At 48.0% G+C, this 18,065-nt stretch overlaps 1 protein-coding gene across 1 annotated transcript in view; it reads right to left on the reverse strand.

Moving 5' to 3' along the window:
* LOC127916059 (fibroblast growth factor 11-like) overlaps positions 1–15,197 on the reverse strand; it is a 143,358-nt gene extending 128,161 nt beyond the window's left edge. Inside the window, exons 1-2 of the mRNA XM_052497264.1 lie at positions 14,839–15,197; positions 13,207–14,447 (exon numbers count right to left, since the gene is read on the reverse strand). Of these exons, the coding sequence (XP_052353224.1) occupies positions 13,207–13,399 (193 nt within the window). The 5' untranslated portion in view covers positions 13,400–14,447; positions 14,839–15,197. The remainder of the gene's footprint in view (positions 1–13,206; positions 14,448–14,838) is intronic.
* Between the last annotated feature and the right edge of the window lie 2,868 nt (positions 15,198–18,065).

Genomic DNA, 18,065 nt, shown 5'->3' on the forward strand with positions numbered 1-18,065 from the left:
CTCTCTCCATCCCTCTCTCCATCTCAGTCCTCTCCACCCCTCTCTCTGCCCATACCTCTTTTCATCCCTCTCTCCATCCCTCTCTCCATCCCAGTCCTCTCTCCGTCCCTCTCTCCATCCTTCTCTCCATCCCTCTCTCCTTCCCTCTCTCCATCCCTCTCTCCATCCCAGTCCTTTCCCTGTCCCTCTCTCCATCCCTCTCTCCATCCCTCTGTCCATCCCAGTCCTTTCCCTGTCCCTTCTCCATCCCTCTTTCCATCCCTCTCCACCCAGTCCTCTCTCACCCTCTCTCTATCCCTCTCTCCATCCCAGTCCTTTCCCTGTCCCTTTCTCATCCCTCTTTCCATCCATCCCTCTCTCCATCCAGTCCTCTCTGACCCTCTCTCATCCCTCTCTCCATCACAGTCCTTTCCCTGTCCCTTTCTCCATCCCTCTTTCCATCCCTCTCTTCATATACAGTCCTCTCTGACCCTCTCTCCATCCCTCTCTCCATCCCAGTCCTTTCCCTGTCCCTCTGTCCATCTCCCGTCCTCTCCCTGTCCCTCTCTCCATGCCTCTTTCCATCCCACTCCTCTCTCCATCCCTCTCTCCATCCCAGTCCTTTCCCTGTCCCTCTCTCCAAGCCTCTTTCCATCCCACTCCTCTCTCCATCCCTCTCTCCATCCCAGTCCTTTCCCTGTCCCTCTCTCCATCCCTCTCTCCATCCAGTCCTCTATGACCCTCTCTCCATCCCTCTCTCCATCCCAGTCCTTTCCCTGTCCCTTTCTCCTGTCCCTTTCTCATCCCTCTTTCCATCCCTGTCTCCATCCAGTCCTCTTTGACCCTCTTTCCATCACTCTCTCCATCCAGTCCTCTTTGACACTCTCTCCATCCCTCTCTCCATCCCAGTCCTTTGCCTGTCCCTCTCTCATCCCTCTCTCCATCCATGTCCTCTCCCTGTCCCTCTCTCCATCCCTCTCTCCATCCCAGTCCTCTCCCTGTCCCTCTCTCCATCCCTCTCTCCATCCCAATCCTCTCCATGTCCTTCTCTCATCCCTCTCTCCATCCCAGTCCTTTCCCTGTCCCTCTCTCCATCCCTCTTTCCATCGCTCTCCACCCAGTCCTCTCTGACCCTCTCTCCACCCCTCTCTCAATCCCAGTCCTTTCCCTGTCCCTTTCTCATCCCTCTTTCCATCCCTCTTTCCATCCCTCTCTCCATCCCAGTCCTTTCCCTGTTCCTCTCTCCATCTCCAGTCCTCTCCATGTCCCTCTCTCCATGCCTCTTTCCATCCCACTCCTCGCTCCATCCCTCTCTCCATCCCAGTCCTTTCCCTATCCCTCTATCCACCCCTCTTTCCATCCCTCTCTCCTTGCAGTCCTCTCTGTCCCTCTCTCCATCCCTCTCTCCATCACAGTCCTTTCCCTGTCCCTCTCTCATCCCTCTCTCCATCTCCAGTCCTCTCACTGTCCCTCTCTCCATCCCACTTTCCATCCCTCTCCATCCAGTCCTCTCTGACCCTCTCTCCATCCCTCTCTCCATCCCAGTCCTTTCCCTGTCCCTTTCTCATCCCTCTCTCCATCCAGTCCTCTTTGACCCTCTTTCCATCCCTCTCTCCATCCAGTCCTCTTTGACCCTCTTTCCATCCCTCTCTCCATCCAGTCATCTCTGATCCTCTCTCCAACCCTCTCTCCATCCCAGTTCTTTCCCTGTCCCTCTCTCCATCCCTCTCTCCATCCAGTCCTCTCTGACCCTCTCTCCATCCCTCTCTCCATCCCAGTCCTTTCCCTGTCCCTTTCTCATCCCCCTTTCCATCCCTCTCTCCATCCAGTCCTCTTTGACCCTCTTTCCATCCCTCTCTCCATCCCAGTCCTCTCCCTGTCCCTCTCTCCATCCCTCTATCCATCCCAGTCCTCTCCCTCTCCCTCTCTCCATCCCTCTCTCCAACCCAGTCCTCTCCCTGTCCCTCTCTCCCTCCATCCCATTCCTTTCCCTGTCCCTCTCTCCATCACTCTTTCCATCGCTCTCCATCCAGTCCTCTCTGACCCTCTCTCCATCCCTCTCTCCATCCCAGTCCTTTCCCTGTCCCTTTCTCCATCCCTCTTTCCATCCCTCTCTCCATCCCAGTCCTCTCTGTCCCTCTCTCCATCCCTCTCTCCATCCCAGTCCTCTCTGTCCCTCTCTCCATCCCTCTCTCCATCCCAGTCCTTTCCCTGTCCCTTTCTCCTGTCCCTTTCTCATCCCTCTTTCCATCCCTGTCTCCATCCAGTCCTCTTTGACCCTCTTTCCATCACTCTCTCCATCCAGTCCTCTTTGACACTCTCTCCATCCCTCTCTCCATCCCAGTCCTTTCCCTGTCCCTCTCTCATCCCTCTCTCCATCCATGTCCTCTCCCTGTCCCTCTCTCCATCCCTCTCTCCATCCCAGTCCTCTCCCTGTCCCTCTCTCCATCCCTCTCTCCATCCCAATCCTCTCCATGTCCTTCTCTCATCCCTCTCTCCATCCCAGTCCTTTCCCTGTCCCTCTCTCCATCCCTCTTTCCATCGCTCTCCATCCAGTCCTCTCTGACCCTCTCTCCACCCCTCTCTCAATCCCAGTCCTTTCCCTGTCCCTTTCTCATCCCTCTTTCCATCCCTCTTTCCATCCCTCTCTCCATCCCAGTCCTTTCCCTGTTCCTCTCTCCATCTCCAGTCCTCTCCATGTCCCTCTCTCCATGCCTCTTTCCATCCCACTCCTCTCTCCATCCCTCTCTCCATCCCAGTCCTTTCCCTGTCCCTCTATCCACCCCTCTTTCCATCCCTCTCTCCTTGCAGTCCTCTCTGTCCCTCTCTCCATCCCTCTCTCCATCACAGTCCTTTCCCTGTCCCTCTCTCATCCCTCTCTCCATCTCCAGTCATCTCCCTGTCCCTCTCTCCATCCCTCTCCATCCAGTCCTCTCTGACCCTCTCTCCATCCCTCTCTCCATCCCAGTCCTTTCCCTGTCCCTTTCTCATCCCTCTCTCCATCCAGTCCTCTTTGACCCTCTTTCCATCCCTCTCTCCATCCAGTCCTCTTTGACCCTCTTTCCATCCCTCTCTCCATCCAGTCATCTCTGATCCTCTCTCCAACCCTCTCTCCATCCCAGTCCTTTCCCTGTCCCTTTCTCATCCCCCTTTCCATCCCTCTCTCCATCCAGTCCTCTTTGACCCTCTTTCCATCCCTCTCTCCATCCCAGTCCTCTCCCTGTCCCTCTCTCCATCCCTCTATCCATCCCAGTCCTCTTCCTCTCCCTCTCTCCATCCCTCTCTCCAACCCAGTCCTCTCCCTGTCCCTCTCTCCCTGCTTCTCTCCATCCCATTCCTTTCCCTGTCCCTCTCTCCATCACTCTTTCCATCGCTCTCCATCCAGTCCTCTCTGACCCTCTCTCCATCCCTCTCTCCATCCCAGTCCTTTCCCTGTCCCTTTCTCCATCCCTCTTTCCATCCCTCTCTCCATCCCAGTCCTCTCTGTCCCTCTCTCCATCCCTCTCTCCATCCCAGTCCTCTCTGTCCCTCTCTCCATCCAGTCCTCCCTGTCCCTCTCTCCATCCCTCTCTTCATCCAGTCATCTCTTCATACCTCTCTCCATCCAGTCCTCTCTGTCCCTCTCTCCATCCCTCTCCATCTCAGTCCTCTCCGTCCCTCTCTCTGTCCCTCTCTCTGTCCCTCTCTCCGTCCCTCTCTCCGTCCCCCGCTCTCCTCATACCTCTCTCCATCTCAGTCCTCTCTGTCCTTCTCTCCATACCTCTCTCCATCCAGTCCTCTCTGTCTCTCTCTCCATCTAGTCCTCTCCATACCTCTCTCCATCCAGTCCTCTCTGTCCCTCTCTCCATCCCTCTCTCAATCCCAGTCCTCTCCATCCCTCTCTCCATCCAGTCCTCTCTGTCCCTCTCTCCATACCTCTCTCCATCCCAGTCCTTTCCCTGTCCCTCTCTCCATCCAGTCCTCTCTGTCCCTCTCTCTGTCCCTCTCTCTGTCCCTCTCTCTGTCCCTCTCTCTGTCCCTCTCTCCGTCCCTCTCTCTGTCCCTCTCTCCGTCCCTCTCTCTGTCCATATCTCTCTCCATCCAGTCCTCTCTGTCTCTCTCTCCATCCCTCTCTCCATCTCAGTCCTCTCCGTCCCTCTCTCTGTCCCTCTCTCTGTCCCTCTCTCTGTCCCTCTCTCTGTCTCTCTCTCCGTCCCTCTCTCCGTCCCTCTCTCTGTCCATATCTCTCTCCATCTCAGTCCTCTCTGTCCTTCACTCCATACCTCTCTCCATCCAGTCCTCTCCGTCCCTCTCTGTGTCCATACATCTCTCCATCCAGTCCTCGCTGTACCTCTCTCCATACCTCTCTCCATCTCAGTCCTCTCCGTCCCTCTCTCTGTCCATACCTCTCTCCATCCAGTCCTCTCTGTCCCTCTCTCCATCCCTCTCTCCATCCCAGTCCTTTCTCTTTCCCTCTCTCCATACCTCTCTCCATCCCTCTCTCCATCTCAGTCCTCTCCACCCCTCTCTCTGTCCATACCTCTTTTCATCCCTCTCTCATCCCTCTCTCCATCCCTCTCTCCATCCCAGTCCTCTCTCCATCCCTCTCTCCATCCTTCTCTCCATCCCTCTCTCCATCCCTCTCTCCATCCCTCTCTCCATCCCTCTCTCCGTCCCAGTCCTTTCCCTGTCCCTCTCTCCATCCCTCTCTCCTTCCCTCTGTCCATCCCAGTCCTTTCCCTGTCCCTTCTCCATCCCTCTTTCCATCCCTCTCCACCCAGTCCTCTCTCACCCTCTCTCTATCCCTCTCTCCATCCCAGTCCTTTCCCTGTCCCTTTCTCATCCCTCTTTCCATCCCTCTTTCCATCTATCCCTCTCTCCATCACAGTCCTTTCCCTGTCCCTTTTTCCATCCCTCTTTCCATCCCTCTCTCCATACAGTCCTCTCTGACCCCTCTCCATCCCTCTCTCCATCCCAGTCCTTTCCCTGTCCCTCTCTCCATCTCCCGTCCTCTCCCTGTCCCCCTCTCCATGCCTCTTTCCATCCCACTCCTCTCTCCATCCCTCTCTCCATCCCAGTCCTTTCCCTGTCCCTCTCTCCATCCCTCTTTCCATCCCTCTCTCCATCCAGTCCTCTCTGTCCCTCTCTCCATCCCTCTCTCCATCCCAGTCCTTTCCCTGTCCCTTTCTCATCCCTCTTTCCATCCCTCTTTCCATCCATCCCTCTCTCCATCACAGTCCTTTCCCTGTCCCTTTTTCCATCCCTCTCTCCATACAGTCCTCTCTGACCCTCTCTCCATCCCTCTCTCCATCCCAGTCCTTTCCCTGTCCCTCTCTCCATCTCCCGTCCTCTCCCTGTCCCTCTCTCCATGCCTCTTTCCATCCCACTCCTCTCTCCATCCCTCTCTCCATCCCAGTCCTTTCCCTGTCCCTCTCTCCATGCCTCTTTCCATCCCACTCCTCTCTCCATCCCTCTCTCCATCCCAGTCCTTTCCCTGTCCCTCTCTCCATCCCTCTTTCCATCCCTCTCTCCATCCAGTCCTCTCTGTCCCTCTCTCCATCCCTCTCTCCATCCCAGTCCTTTCCCTGTCCCTCTTTCATCCCTCTCCATCCCAGTCCTCTCCCTGTCCCTCTCTCCATCCCTCTCTCCATCCTAGTCCTCTCCCTGTCCCTCTCTCCATCCATCTCTCCATCCTAGTCCTTTCCCTGTCCCTCTCTCCATCCCAGTCCTCTCCCTGTCCCTCTCTCCATCCCTCCTCTCTCCATCCTAGTCCTTTCCCTGTCCCTCTCTCCATCCCAGTCCTCTCCCTGTCCCTCTCTCCATGCCTCTTTCCATCCCACTCCTCTCTCCATCCCCTCTGCTGATCTATAATTGAGATAAACTCTTGTAGAAGCTTGTTGCATGCTGGGTAGAGCCAAAGCAAAACCAACCAGATGCCCCTTTGAGGGTGAGCTACGAACAGGAGAGGTCAGGAATATTCTGTGGGGACACTGGTGATGAGTGATCAATGATGGCCTCCAACCACCTACACCACACACACACAGAGGCAGGAACACATACACAGCCAATGGGATGCACAGACACAAACACACAGCCAGAGGCACACACACATTGTAAATGAGGTTACTGTGAATTTGACAGTAGCTTACAGGCAGCTTGGTGGCAAGTGAAATTCTGTATTTCATATTACAGTATATATATATATAATATATATATAAATACGGTAACAAGGCAAGTACTGTGTATTGACACACAATACAATACTGTAAAATTGACTGTATTATATTGTAAAAAAGTGAAGCTACTGTTATCAGAATGAATGGATTTCACAATATTTTACTGTAATTACAAGTGATTAGTGCAAGCAGGTTGGCTGCTACAGTAGGTAAAGTGTTTTCACATTACAGTGTATTTATGAATATTTGGTGTTTTATATCATTTGCACATAACAAAGGCCTTAACAAAGACTTCCAAACCCACAGTGACCACAGGGCCAAACAGACCAAAAGGACGAGGCAAAATGCTCAACCGTTTATGGTTGAAGACTTGCTGCCATTCCAATCTGCCCCCTATACAAATTGATGGGGCACTATAATCACATAGGAGTTAAGTTGGTACAGCATTCTTATTCATGGGGCTAACAGATATAGCCTCTCACAAGGCACACCTCAAAATATGTCAATGCAACAGAAACAACAATAACTTACACCCACTACGGTCAAAAGGTTTTTGGCGATCCAAAGATACGATACCGTATTCTTAAAAATATATATATAATTATTTCACCTTTACTTAACCAGGTAGGCTAGTTGAGAACAATTTCTCTTTTACAACTGCAACCTGGCCAAGATAAAGCAAAGCAGTGCAACAGAAACAACAACAGAGTTATTCATGGAATAAACAAGGGTACAGTCAATAACACAATAGAAAAAAAAGAAAGTCTATATACAGTGTGTGCAAATGACTTGAGGAGGTAAGGCAATAAATAGGCCATTGTAGCAAAGTAATTACAATTTAGCAGATTAACACTGGAGTGATAGATGAGCAGAGGATGATGAGCAGATGATTGTGTGTAAGTAGTGATACTGGGGTGCAAAAGAGCAGCAAAGTAAATAAAAACAATGTGGGGATGAGGTAGGAAGATTGGGTGGGCTATTTACAGATGGACTATGTACAGCTGCAGCGATCGGTTAGCTGCTCAGATAGCTGATGTTTAAAGTTAGTGAGGGAAATGTAAGTCTCCAGCTTCAGCAATTTTTGCAATTCGTTCCAGTCACTGGCAGCAGAGAACTGGAAGGAAAGGCGGCCAAAGGAGGTGTTGGCTTTGGGGATGACCAGTGGGATATACCTGCTGGAGCGCGTGCTACGGGTGGGTGTTGTTATCGTGACCAGTGAACTGAGATAAGGCGGAGCTTTACCTAGCATAGACTTATTGATAACCTGGAGCCGGTGTGTCTGGCAACGAATATGTAGCAAGGGCCAGCCAACGACAGCATACAGGTCGCAGTGGTGGGTGGTATAAGGCGCTTTGGTAACAAAATGGATGGCACTGTGATAGACCGCATCCAGTTTGCTGAGTAGAGTATTGGAAGCTATTTTGTCGATGATATCGCCGAAATCGAGGATCGGTAGGATAGTCAGTTTTACTAGGGTTATTTTGGCGCCGTGAGTGAAGGAGGCTTTGTTGCGAAATAGGAAGCCAATTTAATTTTGGATTGGAGATGTTTGATATAAGTCTGGAAGGAGAGTTTAGAGTCTAGCCAGACACCTAGGTATTTGTAGTTGTCCACGTATTCTAGGTCAGAACCATCCAGAGTAGTGATGCTAGTTGGGTGGGCTGGTGCGGGCAGCGAAAGGTTGAAAAGCATGCATTTGGTTTTGCTAGCGTTTAAGGGCAGTTGGAGGCCACAGAAGGAGTGTTGTATGGCATTGAAGCTCATTTGGAGGTTAGTTAACACAGTGTCCAAAGAAGGGCCAGAAGTATACAGAATGGTGTCGTCTGCGTAGAGGTGGATCAGGGAATCATCCGCAGCAAGAGCGACATCATTGATATATACAGAGAAAAGAGTCGGCCCGAGAATTGAACCCTGTGGTACCCCCATAGAGGCTGCCAGAGGTCCGGACAACAGGCCCTCCGATTTGACACACTGAACTCTTTCTGAGAAGTAGTTGCTGAACCAGACGAGGCAGTCATTTGAGAAACCAAGGCTGTTGAGTCTGCCGATAAGAATACGACGATTGAGAGATGAAAGCCTTGGCCAGGTCGATGAATACGGCTGCACAGTACTGTCTTTTATCGATGGCGGTTATGATATCGTTTAGGACCTTGTTTAGCGTTTCCGTGACCAGCTCGGAAACCGGATTGCACAGCGGAGAAGATACGGTGGTATTGGAAATGGTCAGTGATCTGTTTATTAACTTGACTTTCAAAGACTTTAGAAATTCAGTGGGTGGAATTACAGTACCATTCGAAATACAGCAATTCTTTCACCACCTGCAACATTTTCCCACAATGCTCCATAATTTACAGTATGCTGCAGTAAAATTGTTGATAATACCCAAAATTACCATATCAATTACAGTTTCTGTTACTGTGCACACACAGGCAGAGGCACCAGAGACGGAAAAACACACACTGAGTAACACCTACAAACTCACGGCCATGGGTCACCGATTCTCACTCGCTCTCTCCCTCTCTCTTTTTTTGCTGACAGGCAATATTCCCACAATGACATGGGCAAGCGATGTCTAATCCATACTAATACGTAGTGAATGCCGGAATCGTGGAGAAGCCATAGAAAGCAAAAGGGGCTTGTATTACCATAATAAAACAATCCGACTGCAGCGACCGCTGGTGCAACCCATTAGAGAAGGAAGGGCCGGCCATTAGGACCTGGGCTGATATCTATGTTCACCGGGGCATGTGTACATGCGTGAGTGCGGGGGCCATATTTTCCACCGGTAATTACAGTGCAGTGCATGGTGGCCGCGGCGGCAGATGCTGTGTTCAGGGGTAAGGTTTCCACCGTGATCACCCTGACGAACTTGATAATACATATAGCGGGTCGACCAGCGGAATGAGGACCGCAGCAGCTACTACACACACCCAGTTAGACCAATGGCTACTGGGGTTTGGAGAGGGGAGTGGTGACTTGGTATTAGGTTTCATATCATATTCACGTATGACTTACTAACCTGCCGCGTCCATGTTTTGCGTATGGGTGGTGCCGGGAATCGCCTCCACTTATCGTGCCGTAGCAAGAACTATGCTCTACCAACGGAACGTTTACACCGTATTTATAGAACGTCGACACACCGCTCATAGACTGTTCACTTCACTCAACAGTCCCTCCATGACAGAGAGAAACCTCTGGAAGCATCTAACTAAGTCAGCCTTCAATTCTTCAATTCTGAGTGAGTCTTCACACAACTTGCCGGAAATCATACTTTGAAATAAATGACTAAATAGAACCTGGTATACAGAGAGAGAAAAGGCTAATTATAAACTGGGTGGTTCGAGCCCTGAGTGCTGATTGGCTGACAGCTGTGGTAAATCCGACTGTATACCACGGGTTTGACAAAACATGTATTTTTACTGCTCTAATTACGTTGGTAACCAGTTTATAATAGCAATAAGGCACCTCTGGGGTTTGTGATATGGGTCATTCTTGGGCTGCGCTAATATTAGATAAAACATTTTTACTAGAATAACTGAACACCCCACAACATTAAGTACATATTAAACCGTCAAGAAAACATATTTTCCCACCTCAGGCATTAAAACATTTTTATTACTATGCTTGTGACCGGGTTGAGTTTTTTTGGTTCAAAATGGCCTCTGCTCCTCATGTGGTGAAGGACAGGAGACCACATGGTGTGCATGAATGAATAGATTGTATATTTTTATGGGTTAAAGTATTATTTTGATAAGTACTAGTTTTCCATCTTTATTTCATGTAACGGGGTTGAGTTGGTCATCTCGACGATCCCCACCTGACTTTAAAAAACAACAAAATACAGATATAAAACAATGTGATTACTTGCCTGTTTCTGTACCATGCAGTTGAAAATTGGTGAATGATGTTATATAATTACGTTACAGAATTCTTAGTGCCAGTTAAAAAACATGATTTGGTTTTTTAATAATACATTTATTTCAATTCATTATACTGGACATTTCAATTTATATTCAAAATCTTTTAACATTTCATTTTATATAATAAAAATATGACAAGAATGACCCATACATGGCCAATATACCACTGCTAATGGCTGTGTCCTGGCACGCATTGCGTTGTGCGTAAGAACAGCCCTTAGCTGTGGTAAATTGGCCATATACCACACCTCCCCGGGCATTATTGCTTAAATATACTGTAAAAAGGTGACCGTATAGTCTGAAATGATTTCAATATTTTGACACACTGACTACTCCAAACAACTAGTTCCAAATGTCAAGAGCACAGAGATACGTGTGAATATAAACACAAAAGCAGGATGTCCCATAAATAACATTGTTCTACATGAAGAACAGTTTGTCTTATAACCAGCTCACTGTCTCACACTAGCTCATAGAAATACTGTTGCCACCATTAAACTTAATTTTGGTCCATTTACTTATGAGATCATAAAACCGCAGCAGCCACCGTGACGAAGGCCCCTCAAAGCAGTCTGGGAATATGCCTCCTCAAGTCTAGTTTAATTCCACTAACCAGAAGTGTATTGTGATAGATTTAGTCTGACCGGTTTAATGTGTCACTGGGTTAATTATGTAAAACACACACACAGGTTTTTAAATAACACATGCGAACACACACACGCACGCACACACACACACACACACACACACACACACACACACACACACACACACACACACACACACACACACACACACACACACACACACACACACACACACACACACACACACACACACACACACACACACACACACACACACACACACACACCAGTTGCCCCGTAAATGAGGGTATTGATGTTTTTACACAGTGCTAAATCACAATGACACGCCAAGTTCTTTCTATCGCCGCAAATGACCAGGACCTGTCTGCTGGTCAGTCCGCTGTGCTGACATGTAACACAATAATCACACCCATTACAGACAGAGTAGGGGGCAGTCGTGTGGTTCATTCTGTATGGTACATTGTTTAAAGTTATAATAGGGGAAAGGATGTAGCAGATGTGGAACATTTTGTTAGAGAAAACAAAATCGACTTTTATTGTATTGTCAGTATTGAGTAGATAGAATTATTTGTATTTTTAACACAACCAGTACATACAAATCCTAACTCTCCCTCGTTTCCATTCAGGTGATAATTCAACGGATAATCAGGCCATTCGCCTGAATACAACGGGGCTTATGCTAACTGCACCGCTGGGTCACCTCTGCTTTCTACAGTCAACACATGCTCAACTTATATGTCTGTTCGGTAACAAGAAGATAAAGAAGCTTTGAGCTTCTTGACAATCATGTAAACTGTCAATATGGATTGGTGGGGTCATGTATGGTGGGTACAGACTGTATATGATGAAATAAACCAGAACAATAATACCTTCACAACTCTTGGGAGTATTAAGAAGCAAGTAAAAGAAAGAGAGTAATAGACAAGTATATACTCACATACATGAAAGTGAAAATACAGTACCAGTATAAAGTTTGGACAAGCCTACTTATTCAAGGGTTTTTCTTTATTTTTACTATTTTATACATTGTCGAATAATGGTGATGACGTCACAACTATGAAATAACACATATGGAATCATGTAGTAAGCAAAAAAGTGTTCAACAAATCCAAATATATTTGAGATTTGAGATTCTTCATAGTAGCCACCCGTTGCCTTGATGACAGCTTTGCCCACTCTTGGCATTCTCTCAACCAGCTTCACCTGGAATGCTTTTCCAACAGTTTTGAAGGAGTTCCCATATATGCTGAGCACTTGTTGGCTGCTTTTTCTTCACTCTGCGGTCCAACTCATCCCAAACCATCTCAATTGGGTTGCAGTTGGTGACTGTGGAGGCCAGGTCATCTGATGCAGCACCATCACTCTCCTTCTTGGTCAAATAGCCCTTACACAGCCTGGAGGTGTGTTGGGTCATTGTCCTGTTGAAAAACAAAATGATAGTCCCACTAAGCGCAAACCAGATGGGACAGAGTATCACTGCAGAATGCTGTGGTAGCCATGCTGGTTTAGTGTGCCTTGAATTCTAAATAAATCACAGACAGTGTCACCAGCAAAGCACACCCACACCATCACACAACTTCCATGCTTCACAGTGGGAACCACACGTGGATTTCATCCTATCACCTACTCTGCGTCTCACAAAGACACGGCGGTAGGAACCAAAAATCTAAAATTTTGAATCATCAGACGAAAGGACAGATTTCCACTGGTCTAATGTCCATTGCTAGTGTTTCTTGGAGAAAGCAAGTCTCTTCTTCTCATTGGTGTTCTTTAGTAGTGTTTTCTCTGCAGCAATTTGACCTTGAAGGCCTGATTCATGCAGTCTCCTCTGAACAGTTGATGTTGAGATGTGTCTGTTACATGAACTCTGTGAAACATTTATTTGGGCTGCAATTTCTGAGGCTGGTAACTCTAATGAGCTTATTCTCTGCAGCAGAGGTAACTCTGGGTCTTCCTTTCCTGTGGCGTTCCTCATGAGAGACAGTTTCATCATAGCAATTTATGTTTTTTTTCGACTGCACTTGAAGAAACTTCCAAAACTCTTGAAATGTTCCGTATTGACTGACCTTCATGCTTAAAGTAATGATGATCTCTTTGCTTATTTGAGCTGTTCTTGCCATAATATGGACTTGACCAAATAGGGCTATCTTCTGTATACCAGCCCTACCTTGTCACAACACAACTGATAGGCTCAAACGCATTAAGCAGGAAAGAAAATCCACAAATGAACAAGGCACACCTGTTAATTGAAATGCATTTCATTTGACTACCTCATCAAGCTGGTTGAGAAAATGCCACGAGTGGCAAAGCTGTCATCAAGGCAAAGGGTGGCTACTTTGAAGAATCTTAAACATGAAATATATTTGGATTTGTTTAACACTTTTTTTGGTTAATATATGATTCAAATGTGTGTTATGTGTTATTTCATAGTTTTGATGTCTTCACTATTATTCGACGATGTAGAAAATAGTAAAAAATAAAGAAAAACCCTTGAGTAAGTAGGTGTGTCGAAACTTTTGACTGGTACTGTATATATTGACTCACCCGGTTTTTTTTCTAACTTTCGCCCTCGATTGCCACATAGTCGGACTTTTGATATGAGTAATAATATTTGTTTCTGGCACAGGGACTTGTTGGCCTTGGGGCACGGCTTCCTCTTGTTGGCCACCTGCCGGTTGGCCTGGGGGTCCTTCACCTCCCGCCGCTGGCGGATCAACGAGCTGGCGAGAGCCGCCATATTGCCGCCCGCTCCTGTTCTTCACCCGGTTGTGGTCGGGGGGAACCGTGGGCCGCCCCCCTGCCCTTTCACCCAGGGCGACGGCGCACCGCCGGAGGAGATTACCCAGAATCCTTGAGAAAACTTTCCTAGATTGACATAGAAATGTCAATATGTTATGTCAACAATATCTGGAGGAATATAGTAGCAGAGTTGGGGTCACTAGGGGACTCTTGCTGGTGAATGGAGGGAGGAGACCACCACGGCAGTGAGAGTGGTGGAGTCCTTGTCAAAGGCTCACCCAGAAGTTATGGGATGTTGACTAGTTGAGGTTTGGTTCGATGCAATGTGTTGTTCCAGTCACTGGTGGTTTTGCTGTTGTTGTTCTCCTTTAGGCTGTTGCCTGCTATTGCACTTGTTGTTGTTTACGTTGTTGTCACTGTCCCTCCGTCACCATGGCAGCAGGAAAATATAAAACTCATGGTGTCATTTTCAGGTACACAGTTATCAGTGGGTGAGAAGAGCCACTACGCCAGTGTCCCCCTGGGTGCGTCCCAGGTTGGGTGCTTCGTCCTGGGCCACAGGCCCTCCCCACGGCCCCCTCCTCTCCCTGCAGCTCCAGCTAACTTTGACACAGCTCCTTCAGGACAGGAAAGAATTTTCCTGACGACCGAATCATATCAAAACAGAGATAAGTCTCAAAGTCCTTATAGCCTCCAGTCCTGCTGCTCACACACACGCTTCAATTCAGTCAGGAGGTGATCGTTGAAATAAAGTGATCGTTGAAATAAGAACAAACCAAAAAAACTATAAATGACACAACCTTTCAGACATCCACAATGCAACTCCTCCTTTCTTCACCTGATCCTTCACATCCCTCCATCAAAAAAGAGAAAAAAATAATAAATTACAAGAGAAAAAGAAAGAATTAAAAACGGGACCGTCCGACCTGAGATATCGGCTCTGAAAAAAAAGAGGAATGAGGATGACGGGTGGACGGACGGATGGACAGACGGAGAGCTGGATCGTCCCTTCCTTTCAAGCTCTCCTGGCATAACCCCCTTTTCACCTACCCCCCGAGAGAGAGGGGAAAGACAGAGAGAGAGAGAGAGCGAAAGAGAGAGAGAGAGAGAGAGAGAGCGAAAGAGAGAGAGCGAAAGAGAGAGAGAGAGAGAGAGAGAGAGAGAGAGAGAGAGAGAGAGAGAGAAAACAGAGAGAAACATTTTTTAATCCCAGCAGTTCCCACAAACAGAGGTGACATTCATGAATGAGGAAGCAAGAGAGAGACTTAGGGAAAGGGAACTCATGCAGTGTGCCTGCCTAGCCTCCCCTCGGATCTCCAACTCCAACATCACCACGGTTGAGTATCCTTCACACAAATGAGGAGAGGGGCAGCGAGGCATGAATGAATGAATGGAGGGATGAAGGGAGGGAGGTGACAGGTAGCTGTTGTCTCTTACTGTGCAGTGGCTGTAGCTGTGGATCATCGGCGGGGGGCTGGTCGGTAGGTGACAGTGGTCCGGTGCCTTAGAGTCCCCCTGTCCTCTCTCCTCTTTCTTTCACTGCTGCTTCAAAAGGCACCAGCCTGGATGCCTTCCCTACTCCCTCTGTGTGTGAGAGAAAGAGAGAATGTGTGTGTGTCTCTTGATCTCCCGATCAAAGCAACTCTCAGTTTCATTGCGTGCGTGTGTGTGTGTGTTTGTGTGTGTGTGTGTGTGTGTGTGTGGGTGCGCACGTGTGGAGAGACAGTGTGTGTGTGACTCTCTCTCTCATCCCTTGCTCATAGTGCATTACAGAGCCAGCAGCGGCAACACGCTTTACATGGTCTCTCTCTCTCTCTCTCTCTCTCTCTCTCTCTCTCTCTCTCTCTCTCTCTCTCTCTCTCTCTCTCTCTCTCAATTGTGCTCTCTATTTCCCTAAGCCCTCCCTTTTGCTATCATTCTCCCTCCCTTTTCTCCTCCCTCTGTCACTCCGATCCCTCCTTCTCTGTCTATCATTCAAAATCCCTCCTTCCCTCCTTCTTCCTCGTCTCACATTCCTCCCTTCCTCTCCTCCCCTCTCTCCCCATCGCTCCTCTCGCTCGGTACAGCGGTATAGCCCAGCCCCACCCTCTCTATGATGTTGGCTTAAAGAGACAAACAGAGAGTAGATGTCAGTGGCTGTAGTCTCCCTCTACACTGCTCAATATGACAAGGACATAGGGACAGACAGACAAAACAGAGAGACGCACTGAATCAGACAGGATAACGTCACTTATACAACGTCATAGACAGACGTACATTCAGTATGCAGATGAATAATCAAACTGAATATACACTTTCACATTCACACATCCTATCTGTCTCTCTCTTTCACTTTCTCTTCAAAAAATAAAAGCATTTTATAGAAATTTTTGAACATTTTCAACTTTTTTAGTATATGATCATTTCTGTCTTTCATGGTCCAAAACAAGCACTAGGCATTAGCATCAACTCTGTTATTCTACAAACTCCATTATTAGTAAGTAGTCGTGCTATGGACTATTCAACGCTGGTCTGACCAATCGGAATCCACGTTTCAAGATTGTTTTGATAACGCGGAATAGGATATGTTCCAGGTAGCCTCAGAAGATAATGTTGTTGAATACGTTGATTCGGTGAGTGAGTTTATAAAGAAGTGTATAGGAGATGTTGTACCCACTTTGACTAGTAAAACCTACCCTAACCAGAGACAGTGGATAATGGCAGCATTCGAGAAAAACTGAAAGCGCGTACCACCGCATTTAACCAAGGCAAGGTGACTGGGAATATGGCGAAATACAAACAGAGTAGTCATTCCCTCCGTAAGGCAATCAAACAAGCAAAATGTAAGTATAGAGACAAAGTGGAGTTGCAATTCAAAGTCTCAGACACGAGACGTATGTGGCAGAGTCTACAGACAATCACGGACCACAAAAGGAGAACCAGCCACATCGCGGACTTCTTTCTTCCAGACAAACTAAACACCTTCTTTAACTGCTTTGAGGATAATACAGTGCCACCGATGCGGCCCGCTACCAAGGACTGTGGGCTCTCCATCTCCGTGGCTGACGTGAGTAAGACATTTAAAACGTGTTAACCCTTGCAAGGCTGCCGGCCCAGACGACATTCCTAGCCATGTCCTCAGAGCATGGGCAGACCAGCTGGCTGGTGTGTTTACAGACATAATCAATCTCTCCCTATCCCAGTCTGCTGTCCTCACATGCTTCAAGATGGCAACCATTGTCCCTGTACCCAAGAATGCAAAGGTAACAGAACGAAATCACTATCACCCTGTAGCACTCACTTCTGTCATCATGAAGTGTTTTGAGAGACTAGTCAAGGGCCATATCACCTCCACCTTACCTGTCACCCTAGACCCACTTCAATTTGCTTACCTCCCCAATAGGGCCACAGATGATGCAATTGCCATCACACTGCACACTGCCCTGTCCCATCTGGACAAGAGGAATACCTACATAAGGATGCTGTTCATTGACTATAGCTCAGCACACCATAGTACCCTCCAAACTCATCATTAAGCTCTGGGTCCTGGATCTGAACCCCGCCCTGTGCAACTGGGTCCTAGACTTCCTGACAGGCCATCCTCAGGTGGTGAAGGTAGGAAACAACATCTCCACTTCACTGATCCTCAGCACTGGGGCCCCACAAGGGTGCGTGCTCAGCCCCCTCCTGTACTCCCTGTTCAACCATGACTGCGTGGCCATGCACACCTCCAACTCAATCATCAAGTTCGCAGATGACACCACAGTAGTAGGCTTGATTACCAACAATGACGAGACAACCACAGAGAGGAGGTGAGGGCGTCAGGAAAACAACCTCTCACTCAATGTCAACAAAACAAAGGAGATGATCATGGACTTCAGGAAACAGCAGAGGGAGCACCCCCATATCCACATCGATGGGACGGCAGTGGAGAAGGTGGAAAGTTTTAAGTTCCTCGGGATGCATATCACTGACAAACTGAAATGGTCCACCCACAGACAGTGTGGTGAAGAAGACGCAACAGCGCCTCTTCAACCTCAGGTGGCTGAAGAAATTTGACTTGTCACCTGAAACCCTCACAAACTTTTACAGATGCACAATTGAGAGCATCCTGTTGGGAGCACCGCCTGGTACAGCAACTGCACTGCACCACCCTCTGGGCTGTCCAGAGGGTGGTGCGGTCTGCACAACATATCACCGGGGGCAAACTACCTGCCCTCCAGGACACCTACAGCACCTGATGTCACAGGAAGGCCAAAAAGATAATCGAGCCACTACCTGTTCACCCCGCTACCATCAAGAAAGCGAGATCAGTACAGGTGCATCAAAGCTGGGACCGAGAAACTGAAAAACAGCTTATATCGCAAGTACATCGGACTGTTAAACAGCCTCCTAGCACAGAGAGGTTGCTGCCTATATACTGACTTGAAATCATAGGCCACTTTAATAAATGGAACACTAGTCACTTTAATAATGCCGCTGCCACTCTTAATGCCTATGCCGCTCTGACATTGCTCATCCATATATTTATATTTATATATTCTAATTTCATTCCTTTAGTTAGATTTATGTGTATTAGGTATTTGTTGTGGAATTGTTAGATATTACTTGATAGATATTGCTGCACTGCCGGAACTAGAAGCACAAGCATTTCGCACAAGCATTTCAAACTGTGTGTTGTTACA

This window comes from Oncorhynchus keta, chromosome 35 (assembly GCF_023373465.1).
Source record: "Oncorhynchus keta strain PuntledgeMale-10-30-2019 chromosome 35, Oket_V2, whole genome shotgun sequence".
Lineage (NCBI taxonomy): Eukaryota > Metazoa > Chordata > Actinopteri > Salmoniformes > Salmonidae > Oncorhynchus > Oncorhynchus keta.